Raw genomic sequence first — 15,554 nt, forward strand, 5'->3', positions numbered from 1 at the left:
GGCCGCCTGCGTGCCATTTTCTGGATCACTGGGGAGATGGATCATAACCAGGACAGAACCATGCCAGTTCATTCGCTTCATCCAGCCCTCCCTGGCACTCTCAGGGTGAGCTGTCCTGTATCTTGGGGAAAGCCCCTGAGAGCCAGCATTTGACCCTCCCCTCAGCTGCCAGCCTGTCCCCTGCATCCTGAGCACTGGGGCTTCAAGGAAGTGGGACCCGTTTCACAGACAGGGAGGCGGAGGCCAGAAGGTGGAACAGCAGCGCATCCACGAGCAGGAATGGGACCTTCAGACCCTCCTCGTCCCCAGTCGTGACCCCAGACCACCCCCCAAGTTTCACAGACGCTTGGTCCCCTCCATCACTCCGGAACTCAGACCCCAGATCCAGGGCAGAGACACCAAGCAGTGGGTGGCACCCTCTCTTTCACATTGCCACCCCGGAGATTTTGTCTTCAGAATTGCATGACCCCCTCCTCACTCCAGGCCCCGCAAGTCTGCTGCTGCCCTCAACCCTGCACCCTCTAATCTTTTGAGAAACGCCCATCCACACCACCACCCTCAGCTTCCTGGCCACTTGGACCCACCCAGTCCCATCTTCGGGAGCTCTCCAGACTCCCCGCACCAGCCCCAGAAGGCAGCTGGAGACAGCCCTGGTCTCCATCCACTGCCCTCCGCCCGGGCTTCACACTCGCCCATTGCACTCTCTGGCTCTCTGGGAAGGAAGGCACAGAACCCTGCACCTAGGCTTGGCTGGGCTGTTCCAACTGTCCCCTCCTTTCCCATTCAAGTTAATCTAGCCCCCACAAAACACAAACTGGAGTCCTCCCTTCCTTGTCTCTTCTTCCCCTCTCCCCACCAGTGCTCCACATGGCTGTGTGACCTGGGGCAAGTCACTAAACTCCTGTGTGCCCCAGCTGCTCCAGTTCCTGTGCTCCTCACACGGTTATAGTTTGGGGGACACCAGCAGACTGAGGGGGCATCAAACTCATCCTGGGCAGGGCTATAGTCGCAGGCCCTAAGAGTGGGCAGCCCCCAGGCCACCTTGTGGTGGGGAAAGGCCCTCTCCTGCGGGGCTGTCAGGGAGCAGCACTGGCCACTAACCCAGGCCCACCTGCCTCCTACGCTGGGCAAGCGGGTGCGGGAACAGGAACAAGCAGCTCCCCAGTGCCACTCAGGAGGCAAAGACTGTGTAGTCACCAGGCTTGGCCAGGCAGGGGCAGCCCGGGGACACCACACAGCGCCCCAGGCTCTGCACAGCACAGCTCCTCATGAGGGCTGCAGGGCTGCCAGTCCCCAGCTTCCTCCACTGTCCCCAGTGCTGGGGTGGGAGGCACACAGGCAGGACCTGGTGACGGTTGGGGGGCGGGAGCCCAGAAGGCTCTCCCAGGCCTCCTCCCTGGGGCCCAGCCATGCCCGTCCACAAAGTGCTCACAGCAGCTGCAGACAGGGCCCAGCTGACTTTCTGCAGAGCCTGCAAATGAGCTGGGGCAACTGCTTGTGCCCAGGCCACATGTGTGCAGAGCAGTCAGGCAGAGCTGGCCCAGGCCAGACCACCACCTGGCCAGCTCCTGCGGCAGGCGCACTGTCCTGGACAGAAGTCCCAAGTGGGGTGCAGACAACTTGTCCCGGCACCTGTGCCAGCTCCAGGGGCCACGGGCCTTCCTCCTTGGCAGAGACTAGGACCAGCGAGCCCACCTTGGGTAGCCTGGGGTACGTTATGGATTTTCTCTGCTGATCTTCACAAGCACCTTTTGAGGGGAATCCAGTGAGTGTTAAGTGACTTGCCGAGGGTCACACAGCCGGGAAGGTATGGCTGACACTGGCGATGCCCCGTCCCTCTTCGTTCTGGGCGCCAGCTGGCCCCGCTTCCCATGGGTCTGTGGCTGAGCTATCTGGCCAGTGGGCTGTGGGCAGAAATGACAAGGGCCACTTCTTCCCTGGTCCTAAAAACCTTCACAAGGTCTTCCGAGCTGCCTGTCTTCCTGCAGTGGCAGCCAGACACAGAGCTCCCAGTGGGGGCTGCGGAAGCCCAGCTGAGGGCAGAGCCTGGGCCCCTGAGTGGCTCTGTGGAGTGAAGCTCGCCCCCACCCCCCCTGCAAATCAGACTGCAGCACGAATAAGCAGTCAGCTCTCAGCATATGAAGATTTGTGGAATCTTTTTTATAGGAGCAAATTTACTCTAACACAGCAGGGTCAGAGATGGGCCCTGAGCCCAAGCCCTGTGACTCCACCCTGACGGTGGGTATACCCCTCTACGCTGCTTCACCAGAAAACAATGGAGAAGATTTGGTAGTCCTTCTAGAATGTTCTCCCACTGTCTTTCCTCTGTGGCTGTGGGTGGGCACGCGTCCTCCCCGTCGCCTCCACACCACTCCACTCCAGCCCGCAATGTCTCTCCTCCTATGCTCCCTCATACTCAGGGCTGATTTAAACAATTTGGGTATTGCCAGCCCTTTTCTTCTTTATTCCATTTAGTGGCCACATCTCTCCCCTCTGGGTCTTTTGCAGGAGGGAAAACAAAGGAAAGAGAATTCTGGCCAGCCAAACGCAGGTCAATGAGAGGGTGGAAACTCTGGGCTAAAGAACTTTGGCCCGGGGAACTGGCACAGGTTTTTGGCCAGAACCACACTCAAGCCCAGCATCACCTCCTCCAGGAAGCACTCCAGGCTTCCCATTGCCTGGTGCAAAGCCTAACACAGAGCAGGCACTTCACAGATGTCTGCTGAACGGCTGAGTGAACAAGTGAATGATGAGTACACGAATGAATGAACGAGTGAGCATCTGTTTGTTGAGCATAGTAAGTGATGCCACGACTGGTTGTGTCCAAGCCACAGTGCTGGCGAAGCCTGCTGCCCTCCCTCCAAAGCAGGCGACAGCCACTGTGGGGACAAGGGCACCTGGGAAAGGCTGCAGGGGCCCAATCCACGGCCATGCCCTGGCCCTGGCCCTCCCCTTCTACCCAGGACCTCCCAGAGAGCCGTGGAAAGTTCCTGTCCCGGGTGGCCTGGCTGTGGGCAGCTGCACCCATGGGTCAGGTCCTGCCAGGCTGCCAGGCATAGCCTGTCCCATCAGACGGGAGCTGCTCTCCCTCCCTGGGCCCTGCAGCGGTGGTGGCAGCCTACGGCAGGAGGGGGGACTCACAATGCCATTCTGCACGCTGAAGCCCAGCTGGTACTTGAGGTCTGGCCGCTTGATGAGGACCGTGGTGACCGGGGGACAGCTGACGATGTTGAGCTTCACCTGTGTCTGGTTCTTCAGGCCCTGCAGAGCATGGGGATAGGAGTCAAAGGCTGGGCCTTAGACATCAAGCCTGACCCAGGATGGGGGAGGCTGGCAGGGCAGAGGCCGGGGGCAGCGAGGACGCACACTGGGTGAGGCAGGCAGGCATTCCCCTCTTAGCCTCGGTAGCCCCTCTGTACAGTGAGGACGAGCCTCGCTCTGGCCCTTCCCAGAGCTGCCAGGTTTCCAGGGCGGCACTGCGCCCTCTTTCCCACCATGCTCAGGGCACCTCTGCCCTGGGGAAGATGAGCCGCTGCGGGAGTGAGCCCAGGCTCTGAGTGCCACTGGGCAGAACCAATGCGCCTGGCACCAGTTCACCCTCAGGGTGTCGAGGGGGCCATCATCATGCCAAATTCAGGAGAGCTTCCTACGGAAGAATGTGGGGACACCTTCCTCAAAACCCAGTGCCCTCCAAGGATGACCTCCTGCAGGGCAGGGAGTGATCGTGCAGCAAATCTCTGAGAGAGGACGCAACTGTCAGTGGGTGTGCCAGGCCGCTGGGGTCCGGTGGGGGTGAAGAGGCACGGGGAGGAACTCAAGCCTCCACCTGGGAGCTGCAGCCCTGGGAGTGGGGACCTCGGCTGATGAGACCTCGCTGGCAGAGGCCTCTCCCATGTCTCTTTGTGTGGCTGCCCATCGGGCAGAAGCTCTGCCGGCCGAGCTCCAAGAGCCAGTCTATGGGATGCTCTGGCCTGGGGAAGGCCCTTCACCTCTCACGCTGAACAAAGAGGAGGACGGTGTTCTCTCCAGCACCAAGACCACAGCAGGGTGGGGAGGAACATGCCACAGAGGGCTGGGGGCCAGGCCACAGCTGGGTCACAGGAGTCACCAGCAGCAGGCAGAGCCCGCTCCTCCGCAAGCGGTCAGTGTGAAGGCCCCCACCCCACCTGCCGGTGACCCTTCTGCCTGACCCCTGACAGCGACAGGCAGCACCTCCCAAAGCTGCAAGCTCACGAGTCTGACGGTCAGGGTGGCCTCCTTACTTAAGGGAACCTGTGTCCCAGAACTCAACCCATGCAGGGTGCCCCACCTCCCCAGCCCAAGAGCACTGAAGGGGTTTCCCGGAAGCGGGACTTTCAGCGCTAACCTGGCAAAGTCCCAGGCAAAACAGGATAAGCTGGTCACTGTATACTCACTGGTCCTTGGGCCCTTGCCCAGGGCCACATGGCTCAATACAGGGCTCAGACAACCCCTCCCCTGCCACCCCAGGGCAGCCCGGGGCCACCTCTGATTCAGACATGGGAAATGGTCTTGAGTTCAAATTTTGATGCCATCATCGACCAGTCACCAGGTGGGTCTCCCTGGCCCTCAGTTTCACCGTGGGTGAAGTGCGGATTGCAGCAAAGTGGGAATCAAGTGGGGCAGGGCTGAGGTGACCCCTGGGCGGAGGGTCCTAGGGTGCCCACCTTGATGATGCCTTGGCAGGTGGCGAGCGGCAGCCCCACCAGGCTGGTGCCATTGATGGACATGATCTGGTCCCCGATGCTCAGCTTCCCTGAGCGGGCAGCCGGGCCGCCATTCATCATGTTGGCCAGGATCACCGTGGGCAGGATGGAGCCCCAGCCTGACTCCACCACCACCACACCCAGGATCTCGCCCTTGTGCTTCTCCAGCTGCAGCTGCAAAGGGGTCAGCGGTGTGAGAGGGGCTGGCGGCAGGGACTGGGGCCTCTGCCAAGGACCCACAGGAGGATGAGGCTGACCCTGTCCCAGCACATTCCGCCCTGCCATGGGATCCAAGGCTGGCTCATCTCAGCCAGGAGAGGTCTTGGGCTAGAGGCCCTGCCCACCCCACTCTGGCTCCCATGCCTCCCTGGGGTCCACCCAGCAATCCTGGGAACCTGGAAGTACAGACCCCCATCCCCACCCATGCCCGGCATTGACTCCATCCCTACCCACGCCCAACACTGACCTTCCCACCCGAAGCAGGGCTCCAGAGTCCTGGTTCCCGCTCCTTCCACCCCACCACACCCACAGAGGCCAGAGGAATGCTCTCAGACTCCAGCACCCATAGCCTGCCCCGGCCTTCACTCTTGTTGGAAAAGTCCTTCTACTTTTACTTCCTCTCAAAGGTCACTGTCTTGGAAACTGCCTGGAATGGCTTCAGCAAGAAACCAGGATCACGCATTCACCCCTTCAACAAGCAGCAGAGGCCATCCACTCATCCACCGCAGACAGAATAACTCAGCCCTTCAACAAACAGTCGAGGCACGGGCCATCCCCAGGGTATTTGCTCCTCTGCCCATAAGAACTTTCCAAAGTCCCCTGGGGGAAGCCACTGGGACCAGCTAGGCCTCTGCTACTGGTGGTTTCTAGCCTCCCCTGCCAGAGCACCCAAGCTCCCTTTAGAGATACCACATGCTTTTCAGAAATATCTCCCGGGTGCTGAGCGCTGGTTGATAACAGCAGCATTAAAAGGCACATTTTCGAGGTCATTAAAGCCGACTGTAATCAGCTTCTTTGTTACAAACACCTCATTTCACACGCAAGCGCTCAGCTGGAAGGCAGGAGCGAGGCGCACATTCCGGGCCGCACTCGAGTCTGATGGAAGGCAAGGGTGTGCGTGAGGACCCCGGGAAGGCTCGCTCTGCAGGAGCTCAGGGAGCAGAAGCTGGCAAATGTGGCCTCCCTGAGGCCGGTGGGCGTGGCTTACCTCCTTGCAGTTCTCCGAGTTGGAGAAGTGGATGAGGTCGTCGTTGTACATCTCCTGGGTGTTGATGATATCGCTGTACTCCTTCTGGCTCAGGTCTTCGGGGTTGATGCCATTGGCTCGCAGGAACTCCTGGTAGGCCACGCTGAAGGCCTGGCCGATGGACTGGGCGATGAGCTGGGCCTGCGCAGAGGGCAGGCCTGCTGGAGACAGGCATGCGGCACCGGCTCCCCGCGGCCTCCTCAACAGGGGCTGTGGCAGGGCTGGGTGCAGGATGCACCCGTAAGCCTTCAAGGGGGCCTTGTTCCAGCTTAGAAGAACAAGAAAGAAACTGGGGGCCCTCCCTCATCTGTTAAAGGCTGTCTCCCACCAGCACCCCACCGTGAGCGAACCCCAGTGTTGCCCTGAACCCCGAAGGGTCTGCTCCTGACTGTCCCTGCCTAAGCTGTGGCATGACCCAGACGCTCCAGGTCAAAGCTGTTTCAAACAAAGTCTAGGACAACAATGAATTATTGATTACATGTCATATTTTTGCTTTTTTTTTTTTTTTTTGAGATGAGGTCTGGCTCTGTTGCCCAGACTGGAGTGGGAATACAGGTGAGCACAACCACATCCAGCTAATTAAAAACTGTTTCTTGTAGAGATGGGGGTCTTGCCATATTGCCCAGGCTAGTCTCAAACTCCTGGACACAAATGATCCTCCTGCCTTGGCCTCTCAAAGTGCTGGCATCAGGTGTGAGCCACTGCACCCGGCCCCATCTGTATTTCCTTTCCACTCATCTTATGACGAAAATGGACTTTCAGTGTGTTTTCCGGGAGCATCATGCTGCTAGTTGTCTACCCTGCATGTATTTATTGGTAGCAACAGAACCCAGTGCCCACTAGGGACATGTGGCTGTGCCAGGCTGGGCTTGCAAGACATGAGACCTGGGACTCCACACAGGCCCTACGGAGCACGTCGCTTCTACTTCCACTGAGCTGCTTCAGTGGACATCACCGACTCTGACATGGCAGAGGCCTGGACATCGAAACAGCACTCAGGGCTTGGCGGGTCGCCTGCTGGGGCGCAGACAGTTGACAGTGGGAGGTGAGAGCTGTACTGAGTTCCCAGAGGTCACCAAGCAGGCTGGCAGCTGTGCAGCCGTGGGAGCGTGGTGGGGCTCTTGGCAACCTCGATGACGTCTCAGCCCACAGCGGGCCGCCCGCCAGGCTCTGGGCTGTGTGAGCCCCTCCTTATGCTCTGTCCTGCTCCTCACCTGCCTCCCCAGCTGCCCTCAAGGGGGTTCTGCACGGGCGCCCCCAGCAAACTCCTACTCAACAGGATCCCAAAACAGGTGAAACAAGGGCTTTGGCCTCAATTCCCTTCCCACTCTCCACGTGGCAGGATGTAAGAGTAGCAGATGAATGTATGCATTGGGAAAGGCAAGCTGGGCCGGATTAGAAGCGCGCAGCAGGCGACCTTCCCTCCAGCAGGCGTGGAACTGCCCTCCCTGAGGGGCCCTAATTGGTTTCCAGGACTTGCCAGTTCCCACGCCCAGCGTCTCTGCCGCTGCTGCCAGACCCGGCTGGGGGCGCGACGCCCGGGGACCGCCAGATGGCGCCGCCGGGCCGGCCTGCGGAGTTGGCGAACTGATGGGGCTCGGCGGGAGGTCGGGGGCAGCGCCCGCGCAGGAAAGGGTCGGGCCTCCGGGAGAAGTGGAGGGCGGCGGGGGTCCCTGCCCCACCCGCCCGGGATCTCAGGGTTCCGGGGCGCAGGGTGGCCCCCAAGCCTCTGCTTCTGTCTCCACCTGATGCTGCCACCTGGCTGGGAAGGGCGGCCTGAGAGCACGGGAGCCCGGAAGCCCAGCTCCACCACCCACGGCCCTTGGACTCCACTTGGTCTCCCTCGGGCCACCCCCATTCTTCCTCCCCTTGGACGACATCCTCCGCCCCCGCGGAAGCTCCAAGCTCAGGAGCCGGCTCCACGGGGCTGCGCCTCCTCCAGGCGTCATCAGGCCCGCTGGTGTGCAGCCAGCCGCTGCCTCCATTCCGGGTCCCGGCTGCCTCCTGCGAGGTGTGGGGTTCAGGGGGCTCGCTCTGCGGCTGGTGCTTCAGAGAAGGGGTCGCCCTGCCAGCCCCAGCTCGCAGCCAAGCCTGTGGGAGTTCACTGCTGTGAGGCCAGGAGTCCAGCCCAGGCCCCACCCAGGAGCTAAAGCGGCCTCCTGCAGGTAGGCTGTGGGCAGAGCCTGCAGGCGCTGGAGAGGTGGGGACGGGGAGGCTGCTGTGCGGGCAGGACCACCCTGGGCCTCATCTACCCCGCCTCTCAGCCTCACATCATCTACCCAATCCGGCATCCCCTGGCTTTAACCCTCCGCGTCGGCTGCACCTGGGGGCTCTCAGTGCCCCTCGGAAACTCTCACCAACTGACTGCCACCCTTTGCCACTGGGCCTGCCCCTGGCCTCATTCCACCAGCACCTGTGGCCCACGCCCGTGGCAGGTCTCTCAGACACCCTCAGCCCTCAGTCACACAGAAATGCCCATCCAGGTTTCGGGGGTCTCCGTGTAGCGGTGGAAGGAATGTGTGAGTGCGCTGTTGAAATGCCCTCTCCCCCCTGTAAATCTGCCACTGCGCTGAGGCATTTCAAGTGGACCCAGCTTCTCAGGAAGCAGATGACTGTGCCAGCCACAGGTTTGAACCCTGTCTTCATTTCCCATGCCGTATGTCAGGATCATGACAATATGGGGACCCTTCCCTATTGCCCAGGTCCTGAGACACCCTCAAGTCCTTATGTGAAAAAGAATGCCCTGGCCAAGTGCCCATGAAGGATAGATTTTTTTTTTTTTTTTTTTTTTGAGACAGAGTTTCACTCTTGTCACCCAGGCTGGAGTGCAATGGCTTGATCTCAGCTCACTGCAACCTCCGCCTCCCGGGTTCAAGCAATTCTCTGGCCTCAGCCTCCCAAGTGGGATTACAGGCACGCGCCACCATGCTTGGCTAATTTTTTGTATATTTAGTAGAGACAGGGTTTCACAATGTTGGCCAGGTTGGTTTTGAACTCCTGACCTCAGGTGATCCACCCACCTCGGCCTCCCAAAAGTGTTGGGATTACAGGCATGATGAGCTACAGTGCCCAGCCATAGATCATTTCTTAAAACTTCACTCTGGCAACAGCCACAAAATTGGCTCACCAGCAGCCCCGCTGCTGGTCTGTGAGTAAGATTAGCCTCCAGGAAGGACAGTTCCTCTCTGAGTTCCCCTCTTGGCCCTGCTGCTCCTTCCTCAGTCCCTCTGTCCCCCTCCAGGCTAAAAACAATGCTCTTCTCCAGCCCAAGAAGGGAGCCAAAGGGCTTGCGATCTTTTCCTGAGTCTTTGGTATCTTATACTTCAGAATCACTTTTTACTTGCTCGGAAGACATACCACACGCAAAGGCAGAACTAAGCCTCATGTGCAGATGTGCCTTCTTTATACAGCATGCCGGGGGCCATGCGAAAATTTGCATTTTAATAACAAAAGTTACGCAAAGATTAACTTCATTTTGAGTAGAGAAAATGTTTTGTAAAGGGATTTCTTCAAACAGCTCCCTCATATATTTAACCATGGCTCAATTTATAAACAGCTCCTGAAGAACCTGTTTCAAGAAGTAGAATAAGACTGTGTTCACTATCTTTGCAAACCCAAAGAGTATGCAAAAGATCACTCATCCACTGGAAACATCAATAACGGCACGGAGGGTTTCCACCTGAGGGTGGTGTCCACAGTGCCTGGATTCTGGAGCCGCCCTGGGCGGTGAACCTTGGGAGGGGAGTGCCCTGGCAAGAGTTTACTTACATCCTCTGATTCGAACACATGGCAGATCATCTTATACTGCTTCTTGCCTTCCTGGGCCCCGGGTGTGGTCTCGATGCAGTCCTGAGAGGCTGACCGGGGCATGCGGCGTCTGGCCATCAGCACCACAATGTTCCCAATGTCGGCAATGTAGGAGATGGTACGCAAGGCGTGGTCCATCATGGTTTCCTGTCGGGAGGGAGACAGCGCCACGTCAGGAAACACTACTGGGACAAGCCATTAAAAAGCACAACAGGGCCAGGTGCGGTGGCTCAAGCCTGTAATCTTAGCACTTTGGGAGGCCGAGGCAGGTGGACCACCTGAGGTCAGGAGGTCAAGACCAGCCTGGCCAACATGGTGAAACTCTGTCTCTACTAAAAAAAAAAAAAAAAATAGTTGGGCGTGGTAGCAGGTGCCTGTAATCCCAGATACTCGGGAGGCTGAGGCAGGAGAATCGCTTGAACCCGGAAGGCAGAGGATGCATCGAGCCGAGATCGCGCCACTGCACTCCAGTCTGGGCAACAAGAGCAAAATTCCATCTCAAAAAAAAAAAAAAAAAAAAAAAAAAGGCACTCCAATTATTCAAGTTTTGCAACCCTGATTCTCCTGACATTTGGGGCCGGATCATTCTTTATTGTGGAGGGCTGTCACGTGCACTGCAAGGTGTTAGGAGCATTCCAAGCCTCTACCCAGGAGATGCCAGTAGCACCTCCCCCTTCCCAAGTGTGAGAACATAAATTATTTCCAGCCATTGCTAAATGTCCCCTGGGGGACAAAAATCACGCTGGTTGAGAACCACGGCCCTAGTTAACAGAGCGTTTTAGGGTACTGGTTCACAGTCAAAGTCACTCTGCCCGCATCTCAGTCCCAGCTTCCCAAATGGACTGTGTGGAACCCAGGGAGGCGTGATGTCAGGTGAGCTCTCGGGCTGTCTCTGCTGGAGCAGGGGCTTGCCATATAGTGAAACCCATTTGCTCCCAGATGAGAAGCCACTCATGGCTCTGGAGAAGGGTCCCTCCTGAACAAGGTGCTCTCCCATATGGGCCCAGGAGTGGCCTGGCCTGGCCTTCCTGCCGTGCAGAAGAGGAAAGCATCAAGGCCAATGTTTGTCACTCATTGAGCTCTTCCCAGGGAGCCCAAACAGCCTGGGCCTGGGTCAGGAGACACCGAAGTAGCCCACCTGACTTCAGTTCCCTCGGCCTCTGGCAGGCCCATGACTCCTGATGGCTTTTGTCCTTGGACAGGAATCTCCAGCCAGCATCTTGCCCACAACCCCTACCTAACAAGACTGCACACAAAGCTCAGAAAAATTAATCCACTGGTCTTTTATGCTTTTGTCCTCTGTTCACAAAAGAAACTTGAGTGTTTCTGCAACCTCTGGACCTCATGTCTTCCTCACAGAATCCACTTTGCAGCAAATGCTGCTTCACCTTTGTCTCTGCAGCTGATGTTTTTTCTGGCCAAAGCCATGAGGGTGTTTCATAACCACAAGAGTCACCTTCCAGGGAGGGACCCTGAAACAGCTGGAGTGGCTCTTCAGCATCTCCTGATTTCTGCACTGTCATAAATGCCTGCATCAATCCCCAGGTGTCAGAAACATGTTTCTTCCCCAGCTCCTATCAATGGCAGATCCCTCCTCCTCCTCACAGACAGAGGCTGCCAACCAACATGGCCGCATCTGCTCTCCTGCCCTGACTGGCTACTTTGGCCTTCCCAGTCTCTCTCACCTGTTCCCTCCTCTCCAGCTCCTCTGCCCCAACAGATTTAATGTGCATGCCCTGTTCAGAATACAAAGATTCAGAGGGGAAAGGAAGGGAAGGGAGAAGAGGCCAGTGGAGTGAGCCCTAGACTGGGCCAAGCTAGGTGGTTTCTCATCTCTCCTTTACAGGATCCATCAGAAGAGTTACTCTTTCAGCTGGGGCTGTGGGTATGAGGAGGCTCAGAGATGTTCAGGAACTTGTTTAAGGCTATATAGCTCAAGAGGATGCAGCCCAGCTTCAATCCCCAAGCCCATCCTCCCACTCTGGGTGTGGCACCGCCCTCCATGCACACTGGCAAGAAGAGTTATCAGGGCAGGGCTAGCTGCTGTCCCCAGAAAGGCCCGCCTGTAAGGCTGGCCCTCTCTGGCATCTGGGTACGTGGATCTCAGGAGGGTTCCCAGCACCCGAACTGAGAAACATGGTTCCTTTTGCCTAAACCCTTTGTGCAAACAACGTGGTCTAGGCTGGACACCTCTTTTCCCCCTGGGAGTCTGGAATTTTGGTAGCTGCCAGGCAGAGGGTGCCTATGTGACCAGCTCCCAGTAAACACCTTGGGCTAAGTGTCTGTGAGCTTCCCTGGTAGACACCACTTCACTCTCTTGTCACAGCCCCTTGCCGGGGGGTTCAGTGTGTCCTGTGTGATTGCGGGGAGGGCTGTGGAAGCCCGCACCCACTTTGCCGATTCCGCGCTGGAGCTGTCTGCTGAAATAAATCTCAGCTGTGAGTGTGCGGAGTCCTGTCAGTCCTCCGAAACCATCCAGCCTGGGGTGGTCTTGGGGCCCCCCAGCACAGGTGGGTGATGAGGCGTGGGGCTTGGAGAGTGGGAGGGGGATCTAGTCCAGACGGTTTGCCCACAAAAGATCCGAAAATGAAGTCCAAGGCTGTGAAGTGCTGCACGCCCAGTGCCTGAGCCCTGGCACCTGTCTCCCTGAGTTTTCACCAAGTGCCAGGCTCCAGGAGGGGGCTGGTTCCAGGATAGGGGGGTGCAGGACACAAAGATCAGTGGGACAAGGCGCAAGCCTGGACACGGGATACACATGTGACAAGGAAGGGCACCACATGCCCGCATCAGGGTGTGCGAGGGCCTGGAGGGTGGTCGGGGCACGGCGCTGGGGATGGGAGTGCTGGGCTGCAGGGTGAGTCACACGGTGGGGGCTGCTGCCTCCTCTGTCTCCAGAGGTCAGGCTCCCTGGGACTGCGGAGCAGGGGAAGACCCAGCAGGCCTTCCCACCCACCTCCCGCCTGCAGAGCCCTGGGGTGACGCCAGCACAACTGCTACCTGCTGTGCGCTCCTTGCTCCTCCTGCAGCCCAAGCCATGGGCTTTGGGTTGATGGGAGCAGAGGGCACAGGAGAGAAGCTGCTGAGAACCAGGGCCGATATCATGGGACAAGAAGGAGTTGAACTTAGGAGTTTACCTGATTTTGAACAACTGCCTTTAACGCTTACCTGCGTGTCTGCATTTAAAACCTTGATCCTCTGGGTGGAAATGAAGAGGTCCACTTCCGTCAGTGTCTGGGCGTCCCCCTCAGAATTCTAAGAAAGGACAGTGGATACTGTTAAAATCCAAAAACCAACTCGGAATAGAGGACATGCAAATAGCATTATGACGAAATGCTCAACATCCCTAATCACCAGATAAATCCAAATTAAAACCACAACAATATATCATTTGATATCCGTCAGAATGGCTTTTATCAAAAAGATAAAAAGCAGCGTTGGCGTGGGGTGGAGGAAAGGGAACCCTGGTACACTGTGGGAGGGTGTGAATTAGCGCAGCTGCTGTGGAGAACAGTATGGCAGTTCCTCAAAAACTTCAAGCTACAACCACCCTGTGATCCAGCAATCCCACTGCTGGGCATATTTCCAAAGGAAGAGCAATCAGCATGTCTGGGAGACACCTGTACTCCCAGGCTCACGGCAGCACCATCCACAGCAGCCAAGACATGGGATCAACCCAATGTCTATTCACGAGGAATGGATAAAGAAATGTGGCGGGCAGACACGCTGGAGGCCTACTCAGCCTTCGCAAAGAAGCAGCCGTGTCATTTCCAACACATGGGTGACCCCAGAGGACACGCTGTGTAGTGAAATCAGCTAGGCACAGAAAGATACAGACTGCACGATCTCGCTCAGGTGGAATCTACAAATGTCGATCTCACAGTAGAAGTAGAGAGCTGCATGGTGGTTACCAGGGGCTGGGCAAAAGGAGTGAAGGGGGAAGTATTGGTCCACGGACACAGAGCTCCTGCTAGACAGGAGAAATGAGTTCCAGAGATCTATTGTGCATCGTGGTGACTACTGTTAAGAATATTTCATATTCTTAAAAATTGCTAAGATAGTGAATGTAGTGTTCTCATTATAATAATTATAACTATGTGATGTAATGCACATGTGAATTAGCTAGATGTAGTCATTTCACAATGTGTATATACTCCAAAATATTATGTTGTACATAGTAAATACAATTTTATCTGTCAATGTAAAAAGTAATAACTCGAAGGAAGGCTCAGCAATTTTATCCCGAGTCTACGTAGAAGGAAATGCTACTGGCCCTCAGGAATCTGCCTGCACGCCACCGGCCGGGTCATCTAGCTAAGTGTGAGTTCTTGAGGCAGTCTGTAAGAGGCAACCAGGAGGGAGGAGGGTCGGCCGCCGGGAGCTTGACTGTGATGGGGTGGGATGCCTGGGTCTGTCGCCACAGCCCCTCCTGTCAGTGGCAAGCAGGGCCCCTCTGGCCAACCCCTGTGGAATTTTTAGACTCAGGCTACATTTCCTGGATTTGGGATTCTAAGTATCCTTAAGAAATGGGAGATATTTTCAGAGGAGCTGAATGAAAATGTCAGCCTTTCCTTCTGATTTAAACAGTCACCATCATGTCCACCCCACAGCAGCCTTGGGGGACTGAGCCCTGGGGCTGGCCTGAGTGCTGTCCTCACAATGACAGAGAAGCCAAGAGACGTGCCACACAAATGGCCTAATTCATCACCTGTAGCCACTGTAGTATGCCTGCCATATGGCTGTGAGACAGGTTTCATGGGCTCTTCTGAGCTCAGTGAACTCTTCAGGGTCTGCCCCAAACTAGGATAGCCTTTCATTGGTTTTTACATTTGTAAGAATCCTAATTACCACTGCACAGTGGCAATGAATTTCAAGTTCTATTAGTTTGCCCACCAAGGTGAATAATTCTCCGTGGTCACCGGGGAGCCCAGGGTGGTCTATCTTCCATTTCAAAATGGCAAAAACTATGACTTAATTATTCACTAGAAAATCTGAAATAAGAAATCTCCCTGCTGACAATTCCTCAAGAATTCTGAGTCGTAGAGAGGCCCGGTATTGTAATAATAAAAGTGTATTTTAGCTCAATGTTCAAGGGAAAGGGTCTTTTGGGCTTTCTTTGCTTTTAACTCATTAGAAAGAGAAAGGAGTTGAAAGAAGTGCAGCTGACAATCTGCAGCCGTGGATGAACTTTTTCTGTTTTTAAAAATTTGGTTACATTCAGCATCAGCATGCATTTAAAGGTTATATTCATGGATTGTGGCTCAAAATCCTCTTGCTAAAAAGTAGGTCAAGCCAGAAGTAAGTGAGAAAAGTTGCAGGTGGACCTTGGTATTAGTGACAATTGTGGAGGAAACCTGAGGCTGGGATCCCTGGATGGGGGAAGAGGGGCAGCCTGAAGCCACCCAGGCTTGAGCGGAAAACCATCAGTAACAGGGCAGGGAGAGGACACCCGTCATCCTCCTTGGCGGAAGAAGGGAGGGTGTCAACAGTACGGATCCTACAGACACCAGAGAACAGGCCACAGGGTGGGCCTCGGCACGTCTGCGGATGGGGGGCATGACCTGCAGTCATCCGCACGGCTGTGGCCGGGCCAGGAAAGGGGCCTTCAACAATGACACTGAGCATCCCACTTTCCAAAAAGGAAGAACAAACCGTAATTAAATGTAGTCAGGCGGTCACCTGGCTGGCCGCAGAGGGCTTTCTGAGCTGGGTCTGCCTGTACCGACCCCTCCAGAGGCGGCAGTGACTCTGTAGGATTGCTGGACCTGCAAGTCCCAGCA

The 15,554-nt window shown here is 56.4% G+C and overlaps 1 protein-coding gene across 9 annotated transcripts in view; it reads right to left on the bottom strand.

The window, feature by feature from the left end:
• APBA2 (amyloid beta precursor protein binding family A member 2) overlaps window positions 1-15,554 on the bottom strand; it is a 121,079-nt gene that overhangs the window by 7,177 nt on the left and 98,348 nt on the right. For 4 of the 9 annotated variants that reach the window (XM_008017211.3, XM_038009772.2, XM_038009776.2 and 1 more), the window contains 5 exons: window positions 12,943-13,029; window positions 9,739-9,924; window positions 5,932-6,111; window positions 4,686-4,898; window positions 3,142-3,261 (listed from right to left, as the gene is read on the bottom strand). In XM_008017211.3, coding sequence (XP_008015402.1) covers window positions 3,142-3,261; window positions 4,686-4,898; window positions 5,932-6,111; window positions 9,739-9,924; window positions 12,943-13,029 — 786 coding nt within the window. Of the gene's footprint in view, window positions 1-3,141; window positions 3,262-4,685; window positions 4,899-5,931; window positions 6,239-7,319; window positions 8,062-9,738; window positions 9,925-12,942; window positions 13,030-15,554 lie in introns of those variants that run through there. The other 5 variants (XM_073012005.1, XM_073012002.1, XM_073012004.1 and 2 more) reach the window with 2 other exon arrangements.

Source organism: Chlorocebus sabaeus, chromosome 26, assembly GCF_047675955.1.
Source record: "Chlorocebus sabaeus isolate Y175 chromosome 26, mChlSab1.0.hap1, whole genome shotgun sequence".
In the NCBI taxonomy this organism is placed as follows: Eukaryota; Metazoa; Chordata; class Mammalia; order Primates; family Cercopithecidae; genus Chlorocebus; species Chlorocebus sabaeus.